Genomic DNA, 10,404 nt, shown 5'->3' on the forward strand with positions numbered 1-10,404 from the left:
GCCCACCAATTTTCAAAAATAAATGCATTTTAGGAAGAATGAAAAACACAAATAATCAAGAAACTCCCAGAGTATGGGGCTGGGTGCAGTTTGGTGCCCCTAAGGGCCGTCCCACTCTAGGCGATCGCCTAGTGAGTGAGCCGGCCCTGGTTCCGGGCTGGCATCGGGGGAGACCCACGTTTGGTGGGGGGGAAGAAGACGACGAAGAGACTGGATGTCCACCCCAGTGTTCCCTCTAAGCTGAGTGAGTGTGAGCCAGCTCACAGTTTTTTAGCCTCCGGCTCACAGTTTTGCCTTCACTCAGGGAGGAGGGCTCCAGAGCAAACTGATTTCTGCAGCAGCCAAATGGCTCGCTCACGACTTGAATGGCAGCGGCTCACAAAAAAGAATTCTTGTTCACAAGACTCCACAGCTTAGAGGGAACATTGGTCCACACCGCTCTGAGACTCCTTTGCTTAGGAGGAAGGGCAGGGTATAAATCCAATCTCTTCTTCTTCCCCAGGCTCCATCCCGGAATCTCCAGGCGTTTCCCAACCTGGAGGTGGCAACCAGTGTTCCCTCTAAGCTGAGTTAGTGTGAGCCTCCAGCTCACCCATTTCTGTCTCCGCTCGGGAAGGAGGGCTCCAGAGCAAACTAATTTATGCAGTAACCAAATGGCTCGCTCACAACTTTAATGCCAGTATCTCACAAAAAAGAATTCTTGCTCACAAGAATTAAGCTTAGGTCATCCATTCTGGCTAATCTTCCTTAGTAGGTAACCCTTCTGCTTTCCATTGTCGAGCTATTAACAGTCTAGCAGCCGTAATAACATAACTAATTATGTATGAGTCTTGATTGCTATATCCTTTCGGGATCATGTTTAAGAGATATATTTCCGGTTTTAATGCTACATTTTTACCCAGGCTTTTTTGTATTACTTCTCTCACCATTTTCCAGAATTCTTGTATCTTACCACATTGCCACCACATATGGTAGAACGTCCCTTTACATGTTTTTCATTTCCAACATACATTTGGGTACCCCTTATAACATTTGGCTAGCTTATCAGGCGCCCAGTGCCATCTATGAAACATCTTATATACATTTTCTTTGTATGCTACCGCTCTCATGAACTTTACCGATTTCCACATGCTTGCCCACTTTCCCTCCTCTATTTCTCCTATGTCTTTCATCCAGGTGATCATTACAGATTTGATTTCTTCGTCCTGTTCAAAGTCAGTTAGTAAAAATTTATACAACTTCTGGACTAATTTATCATTTGAGGACAGCCATATTTTGTCTAATTCATTGTTTTGATCTTCGAAACCTCTTATCATATCTTTCTTATATCTATCTCGTAATGTTAGATGTTCCCACCAGGACAGATTATTTTCTTGTCGTAGTTTTCCTTCTGATTTTAACTCATTATTTTTGTTTAGTAAAGTGCGATAGCTTTCTTTCAGGTTCATTGTTACTGCGAATGGTTTAATAAAGGCTTCTAACGGGGCAACCCACCTTGGGGTTTTCCTATACCAAATTACTTTTATCTTGTTCCAAATTTTATTTAGGGACCCTCTTAAAGTATGTCTCTCAAAGTTAGAGTGGATCTTATCTTTCCCATACCATGCATAAGCGTGCCATCCCATACTAAGATCGTGTCCTTCTAAGGATAAAAGTCTTGTATTTTCAAGGGTTATCCATTCCTTTATCCATACTAGGGCGGCCGCTTGGTAGTAAATATACCAGTTGGGGACACTCATTCCTCCTCTTTCCTTCCTGTCTTGAAGTACCTTCCATTTTATTTTGGATTTCTTATGGTGCCATATAAATTGCCTGGTAGTTTTGTTGAGATTTTCAAAAAAGTTCTGTTTTTTTAACACTGGTATACTTTGTGCCAAAGTCCGAGAGAACTTGTGACTGACCCAAGCAAACTTCAGAGGACGGCAGAAGACCGGAAGGCCTGGCGTGATCTGGTCCATGGGGTCACGAAGAGTCGGACTCGACTGTGCAACTGAACAGCAAATACTTACTATTTTTCTGTTAACCTACTTGGACAAGGTCTCCTCACTTACTTTCAAGCATGCTGCTATTGTTCATCCCTACAAACCACCTCTGAGCATCTTGTGCCTTGAAAACCCTACTGGGTTGCTATAAGTCAGCTGTGGTAAAGGTAAAGGTTTCCCTTGCTGAAAGCTAGTCGAATCTGACTCTAGGGATGTGGTGCTCATCTCCGTTTCCAAGCCGAAGAGCCAGTGCTGTCCAAAGACGTTTCCGTGGTCATGTGGCCGGCATGACTAGACGCCGAGGAGCACGGAACACTGTAACCTTCCCACCGAAGTGGTACCTCTTTATCTACTTGCAATTTCTTGCTTTTGGACTGCTAGGTTGGCAGGAGCTGGGGCCAGAGATGGGAGCTCACTCCGTCATGCGGCACTCGGGTCTCGAACTGCCGAACTACCGATCTTCTGGTCTGCAGCTCAGCGTCTTAACCACTTGAGCCACCGCAGCCCCTAAGTCAGCTGTGACCTAATGGTAAAAAAGGGGGGGGGGACAGGATCAATGCTCCCTCTAAGCTAAGGAGTCTTGTGAGCAAAAATTCTACTTTGTGAGCCACTGGCGTTAAAGTTTTGAGCGAGCGATTTGGCTGCTGCATAAATTAGTTTGCTCTGGAGCCATCCTTCCCGAGCGGAGACAAAGATGTGTGAGCCGGAGGCTAAAAAACTGCGAGCTAGCTCACACTAACTCGGCTTAGAGGGAACACTGGACAGGATATTTTTTCCAGGCCAGCTGGCGATAGAGATGTGAAGGCCTGGAAAAAAACTGGAAAAATTTGGAAAAAAACAGTTTCTTTCCCGTTTTTTTCTGGAAGTCTTTTTGTGTTTTTTTCCAAAAAATTGGAAAAATTGAAAAAAGAAAAAAAAGAAAAAAATTGATTATGGAACGTTTTATTTTAACATGATGAATAAAATATTTTAAGACAAGGTGTCCAAATCTTTTCCATATCATTTCTAAAATATATATATTTGGTATCAGATTGATCTAATTTCTGTGCACTGAGGACAAGCAAGTCCTAGGTTACAAACGGAACCCTCCAATGCAAGAACAAGATGCATTTCTTCCTTTAGGAGGTGTGATTGTCAGAAGAAAATAAAAAAGTTTCTGTTTTGTTTTTGCATGTGGGTGGGTATTCTGTTTGAAATAATTGTTTGGATACACTATATTTTTAATATGCTAGTTGTGATAATTTCATGCCAAGTAAAAATGTCCATAGTCATATTTTATGTTCCTAAAGTAACAGAATGACTTTCAATCTGGAAAAGACAAAATGAATGCTAATGTAGCATTTTTAAATGTTTTCCGAAAATTTCCGTTTCCCCCCGAAAACACCCGAAAAAACCCGGTTTTTTTTCCGAGCTTCAAAATTTCCGGAAATTTTACATCTCTAGCTGGCGACCCTAATTGTTCCCTTTTATGGAGTTTAGATCTCAGACGCCGTCCGGCGTCTAAAAGTACCCCACATAATGAATGAAATGTGAGTATGCTGGATATTTTAGAAAAGCTCCATCACATTTTTGTTTCCCTGAAATGACGGATTCTTTCGCCCCTTTTTTTTTTGTGGGGCGCATTCCTTTTTGTTTCCCTCCCTCGATGTCTTCAAAGCCCAAAGAGCTCTTCTCTTCCTTTCATCTGGTTCAACCTTCGCATGCTTTTCCTACCCCACCAAAGACGTAAACCAAGGGCTTTATTCTCCCTTTGCTTCAGAGCCACTCGAAATTTAATCATTGAGCAGCGTCTGGGATTTCAAGAGCACAGCAAATCCCTACACGGAAATCAAAGAGTAAACCTAGACCCCCAAGAAGTCGAAAACCACGCTTTTGGAAATGAATACATGTGTTTAAACCCTCTTTTATTTGTCTTCTGGTTGCATTCTGTGCCTTCGGGGCACTTTCCCTCTTACAAAACATTTCTTGGATATGCTGAAGATTCAACTAGATGTATAAATCGTTGGCCTCAAACAAACAAACCCAGAAGACCACATTTGGGGGGTATCCTGCCTTGTTTATTGAAAAAGCAGTGTTGTTTCACATGAGGCTTTCTTTTTAATCTAAACTGTATATGATGGGTGCAATAGGGTTAAGAACATAAGAACATAAGAGAAGCCCGTGTCGGAATAGACCAATGGCCCATTCAGTGCAACACTCTGTCACACAGTGGCCAAAAATACCAGGTGCCATCAGGAGGTCCAGCAGTGGGGCCAGGACACTAGAAGCCTTCCCACTGTTGCCCCCCCAAGCACCAAGAAGACAGAGCATCACTGCCCCAGAGTTCCTATCTATACCTTGTGGCTAATAGCCACTGACGGACCTCTGCTCCTGTTGTGTCTGCTGACCGCCACCGGAGGTCAGCACACACGCCTGAGCTTCAGCCCAGGACAACAATGGGGACTAGGATCCTAGTCCCTCCACTGGGGGAACCAATGGGACCGTGGCGGGAGATTCAAACCCGCCAATGGGACCCAGGGGTGGTCCCCTGGTTGTGTATATAGTTGGCCTGCCGGCCGTTTGTCCCGTTCTTGTTGTGTACCTAATAAAGCGTGCTATGCACCACGTCGTTCTCTGTCGTCCATCCATGCGGCAACCCACTACACAATAGCTCCATATGCTTATCCAATTCCCTCTTGAAGCCTCCCATGCTTGTACCCTCCACCCCCTCCTGTGGCAGTGAATCCCATGTGTTAATCACTCTTTGGGTGAAGAAGGACTTCCTTTTATCCGTTCTAACCTGACCACTCAGCAATTTCATGGAGTGCCCATGAGGTTATTGTATTGTGAGAAAGGGAGAAAAGTACCTCTTTCTCTACCTGCTCTTTCCCAGGCATAATCTTATAAACCTCGATCAAGTCACCCCTCAGTCATTGTTTCTGCAAGCTAAAGAGCCCTAAGAGCTTTAACCTTTTCTCATAGGGAAAGTGTTCCAACCCTTTTATCATTCGAGTTGCCCCTTTCTGCACTTTTCCCAAAGCTATGATATCCTTTTTGAGGTGTGGTGACCAGAACTGTGAACAGTATTCCAAACGAGGGTTGCCAAATTCTCCCAGATTAACAACGAATCACCAGGCTAGAGAGATCAGTCCCCCTGAAGAACACGGCTGCTTTGGAGGGTGAACTGAATGGGGTTATACCATGATGAGGTCTTTTCCCTCCATCAAATCGTGGCCCCTCTTTCTTGCAGGACCACGTCTCCACTTATGAAGACATGAAACTACCTTATACTGAATCAGACCTTTGGTCCCTCAAAGTCAGTATTGTCTACTCACAGTTGTTCTCCAGGGTCTCAGGAACAGAAGAAGAAGAAGAAGAAGAGGAGGAGATTGGATTTGATACCCTGCCCTTCACTACCCAAAGGAGTCTCAGAGCGGCTTACAAACTCCTCTCCCTTCCCCTCCCCCCAACAGACACCCTGTGAGGTAAAAGAAGAAGAAGGATTGGATTTCTACCCCGCCCTTCACTACCCGAAGGTGTCTCAAAGCGGCTTACAAACTCCTCTCCCTTCCCCTCCCCCCAACAGACACCCTGTGAGGTAAAAGAAGAAGAAGGATTGGATTTCTACCCCGCCCTTCACTACCCGAAGGTGTCTCAAAGCGGCTTACAAACTCCTCTCCCTTCCCCTCCCCCCAACAGACACCCTGTGAGGTAAAAGAAGAAGAAGGATTGGATTTCTACCCCGCCCTTCACTACCCGAAGGTGTCTCAAAGCGGCTTACAAACTCCTCTCCCTTCCCCTCCCCCCAACAGACACCCTGTGAGGTAAAAGAAGAAGAAGGATTGGATTTCTACCCCGCCCTTCACTACCCGAAGGTGTCTCAAAGCGGCTTACAAACTCCTCTCCCTTCCCCTCCCCCCAACAGACACCCTGTGAGGTAAAAGAAGAAGAAGGATTGGATTTCTACCCCGCCCTTCACTACCCGAAGGTGTCTCAAAGCGGCTTACAAACTCCTCTCCCTTCCCCTCCCCCCAACAGACACCCTGTGAGGTAAAAGAAGAAGAAGGATTGGATTTCTACCCCGCCCTTCACTACCCGAAGGTGTCTCAAAGCGGCTTACAAACTCCTCTCCCTTCCCCTCCCCCCAACAGACACCCTGTGAGGTAAAAGAAGAAGAAGGATTGGATTTCTACCCCGCCCTTCACTACCCGAAGGTGTCTCAAAGCGGCTTACAAACTCCTCTCCCTTCCCCTCCCCACAACAGACACCCTGTGAGGCAGGCACGGCTGAGGGAGCGCTGAGAGAAACTCCTCTTTTTAAAGAACAGCTCTTGTCAGAACTATGGCTGGACCAAGGTCATCCAGCAGGTGCATGTGTTCAGTTTGGGGCATGACAATTTAAGAAGGATATAGACAAGCTCGAATGTGTCCAAAGGAGGGCAATGAAGATGGTGAAGGGTCTGGAGACCAAGTCCTCTGAGGAAAGGTTGAAGGAGGTGGGTATGTTTAGCCTGGAGAGGAGACGACTGAGAGGTGATATGATCACCATCTTCAAGTCCTTGAAGTGCTGTTCTATACAGGATGGAGCGGGGTGGTTTTCTGCTGCCCCAGAAGGTCAGACCAGAACCAACAGGTTGAAATTAAATCAGAAGAGTTTTTGGCTAAACCTGAGGAAGAACTTCTTGACAGTTGGAGTGGTTCCTCAGTGAATCAGGCTTCCCCGGGGTGGGGTGGGCTCTCCTCCTTTGGAGGTTTTCAAGCAGAGGCTAGGCGACCATCTGACAGCAATGCGGATTCTGTGAACTACGGCAGATCACAAGAAAGGAGGGCAGGAAGGGTTGCCTCAGTGCTTAGTTCTTGTGGCCCTTTCTTGCACCCCCAGGGAAATGCCGATCACCACTTTCGGGTCAGGAAGCCATTTTTCTCCAGGCCAGTTTGCCCGGGGATCCTGGAGACGTTTTGTCACCTTCTGGATGTGGAGCGGGGGTCCCTGGGGGTGTGGAGGGGGAGGTAGTTGTGAATTTCCTGCCTTGTGCAGGGGGTTGGACTAGATGACCCTGGAGGTCCCTTCCAACTCTATGATTCTCTGAGTCTATGATTCTATCGTATGATTGAACTGGCTCCCCCTGTAATCCTCCTTGAGTCCCTGTGAGAAAGGCGGACTGTAAATAACATAAATAAAACACATAAAACCCTGCCGTCCCCAGGTCCTGCTCCCAAATCTCCAGGAATTTTCCAACTAGAGTTGGCAGCCCTAACATACATCAACACCCATGAAGCTGCCTTACTGAATCAGACTTTCAGTCCATCAAGGTCAGCGTTGTCTACTCAGACTGGCAGCTGCTCTCCAGGGTCTCAGGCTGAGGTCTTTCCCGTCACCTCCTGCCTGGCCCTTTCAACTGGAGATGCCGGGGACTGAACCTGGGACATTCTGCATGCCAAGCAGGTGCTCTACCACTGAGCTACAACCCATCCCCAAACTAGTGAATGCATAAATACATGAAGTGGCTCTCCAGGGTCTCAGGCTGAGGTCTTTCCCGTCACCTCCTGCCTGGCCCTTTCAACTGGAGATGCCGGGGACTGAACCTGGGACATTCTGCATGCCAAGCAGGTGCTCTACCACTGAGCTACAACCCATCCCCAAACTAGTGAATGCATAAATACATGAAGTGGCTCTCCAGGGTCTCAGGCTGAGGTCTTTCCCGTCACCTCCTGCCTGGCCCTTTCAACTGGAGATGCCGGGGACTGAACCTGGGACATTCTGCATGCCAAGCAGGTGCTCTACCACTGAGCTACAACCCATCCCCAAACTAGTGAATGCATAAATACATGAAGTGGCTCTCCAGGGTCTCAGGCTGAGGTCTTTCCCGTCACCTCCTGCCTGGCCCTTTCAACTGGAGATGCCGGGGACTGAACCTGGGACATTCTGCATGCCAAGCAGGTGCTCTACCACTGAGCTACAACCCATCCCCAAACTAGTGAATGCATAAATACATGAAGTGGCTCTCCAGGGTCTCAGGCTGAGGTCTTTCCCGTCACCTCCTGCCTGGCCCTTTCAACTGGAGATGCCGGGGACTGAACCTGGGACATTCTGCATGCCAAGCAGGTGCTCTACCACTGAGCTACAACCCATCCCCAAACTAGTGAATGCATAAATACATGAAGTGGCTCTCCAGGGTCTCAGGCTGAGGTCTTTCCCGTCACCTCCTGCCTGGCCCTTTCAACTGGAGATGCCGGGGACTGAACCTGGGACATTCTGCATGCCAAGCAGGTGCTCTACCACTGAGCTACAACCCATCCCCAAACTAGTGAATGCATAAATACATGAAGTGGCTCTCCAGGGTCTCAGGCTGAGGTCTTTCCCGTCACCTCCTGCCTGGCCCTTTCAACTGGAGATGCCGGGGACTGAACCTGGGACATTCTGCATGCCAAGCAGGTGCTCTACCACTGAGCTACAACCCATCCCCAAACTAGTGAATGCATAAATACATGAAGTGGCTCTCCAGGGTCTCAGGCTGAGGTCTTTCCCGTCACCTCCTGCCTGGCCCTTTCAACTGGAGATGCCGGGGACTGAACCTGGGACATTCTGCATGCCAAGCAGGTGCTCTACCACTGAGCTACAACCCATCCCCAAACTAGTGAATGCATAAATACATGAAGTGGCTCTCCAGGGTCTCAGGCTGAGGTCTTTCCCGTCACCTCCTGCCTGGCCCTTTCAACTGGAGATGCCGGGGACTGAACCTGGGACATTCTGCATGCCAAGCAGGTGCTCTACCACTGAGCTACAACCCATCCCCAAACTAGTGAATGCATAAATACATGAAGTGGCTCTCCAGGGTCTCAGGCTGAGGTCTTTCCCGTCACCTCCTGCCTGGCCCTTTCAACTGGAGATGCCGGGGACTGAACCTGGGACATTCTGCATGCCAAGCAGGTGCTCTACCACTGAGCTACAACCCATCCCCAAACTAGTGAATGCATAAATACATGAAGTGGCTCTCCAGGGTCTCAGGCTGAGGTCTTTCCCGTCACCTCCTGCCTGGCCCTTTCAACTGGAGATGCCGGGGACTGAACCTGGGACATTCTGCATGCCAAGCAGGTGCTCTACCACTGAGCTACAACCCATCCCCAAACTAGTGAATGCATAAATACATGAAGTGGCTCTCCAGGGTCTCAGGCTGAGGTCTTTCCCGTCACCTCCTGCCTGGCCCTTTCAACTGGAGATGCCGGGGACTGAACCTGGGACATTCTGCATGCCAAGCAGGTGCTCTGCCACTGAGCCACTGCCCTTCCCCACAATCAGTCAGGGAGTTCTCTTGGTCAAGGCCTGCTGAAGTTGTTTTAATTCTGCGTGCTGCTTTCTGAGCCAGCTTGGCAGAGAACACAGCACGACAGCCTTCGAAATACACACTCGCAAAGCATGCCAGCCACCGCCGAGGTCTTCTGTTCCTTCGGGCTGCAGATGTAAACGCCAAAGCCCACGCTGTGCCGCGTTCGGCCGCGGAGCTGCCTAAAGACTGAGTCACAAATCGTTCAGCAGCGGCTCTTTTAGGTTTCGGGAAAGGGGTCCCCCCCCGGTTGCTTCATCAGAAATGGCAGGAATCAGCTACCAGAAAAATACATGGATTTTGCATTATATTAAAAGTGTTTATGGGCCAGAAAAAACTGTATAATTGTATTAAAAGGTTGTTTTTTATGTATATGTAATTGGTAAATAGAATGTTGCTTTTAGGCAAAAGGTTTCCTATTTAGTAGAGTGTTAATTTGTATGGTTGTAATAGTTAATTGTTTGTTGTTGATGTTAAAAAAATGTTAAAACCAATAAGAATTTATTTTAAAAAAAGAAGAAATGACAGGAATCGAACCTGGGACTCCCTGCATGCAAGAGAGCCCTCCCCTCCCAACACACAGCCCTCCCCTTTTCTCTAGGGCTAGTCGAAAGGGAAGGGGATGCATTGCCGATGCGGAGTCCTGGCTGAGCAGCTGATTGTTGAGGGTTCTTTTTGGAGGGGACGTGTCCATCCTTTGTGTTCAAGGGTTCCTTCAGGCTGCACCGGGGACCTCTAGTGGCCAGGGAAGTTTTTCTCTGACAAACGTTCTGTTTCACCGTGTAAACCATAGTCCCAACTTCCAGGCGGGGCCTGGAGATCTCCTAGGATTACAACGGGTCTCCAGGCAACAGAGATCAGTTTCCCTGGAGGAAATGGCTGCTTCGGAGGGTGGCGTCAATGGCACTGTACCCTGCGGAAGCCCTTCCGCTCCTCAAACCCTGCCCTTCCCACGTTCCAGTCCCGAAATCTCCAAGGACTTCCCAACCCAGAGTTGGCAACACTAAGGGCTAAGGTACACAACACGGTTTTTCTACAGATTTCCTCCGCCTTCACTGCTTTGATCAGAGTCACACGCAGGGGTCATTTCGTAGAAAAAGAGGTGCAGGAGCTCATTAG

At 48.0% G+C, this 10,404-nt stretch overlaps 1 protein-coding gene across 1 annotated transcript in view; it reads right to left on the reverse strand.

The window, feature by feature from the left end:
- The window catches only part of PTGER2 (prostaglandin E receptor 2), a 34,276-nt gene extending 33,146 nt beyond the window's left edge, over positions 1-1,130 (reverse strand). Inside the window, exon 1 of the mRNA XM_015421362.1 lies at positions 1,119-1,130. Within this exon, the coding sequence (XP_015276848.1) occupies positions 1,119-1,130 (12 nt within the window). The remainder of the gene's footprint in view (positions 1-1,118) is intronic.
- Positions 1,131-10,404: the final 9,274 nt, after the last annotated feature.

This window comes from Gekko japonicus, unplaced genomic scaffold (assembly GCF_001447785.1).
Source record: "Gekko japonicus isolate JY-2015 unplaced genomic scaffold, Gekko_japonicus_V1.1 scaffold666, whole genome shotgun sequence".
NCBI classification, from domain to species: Eukaryota; Metazoa; Chordata; class Lepidosauria; order Squamata; family Gekkonidae; genus Gekko; species Gekko japonicus.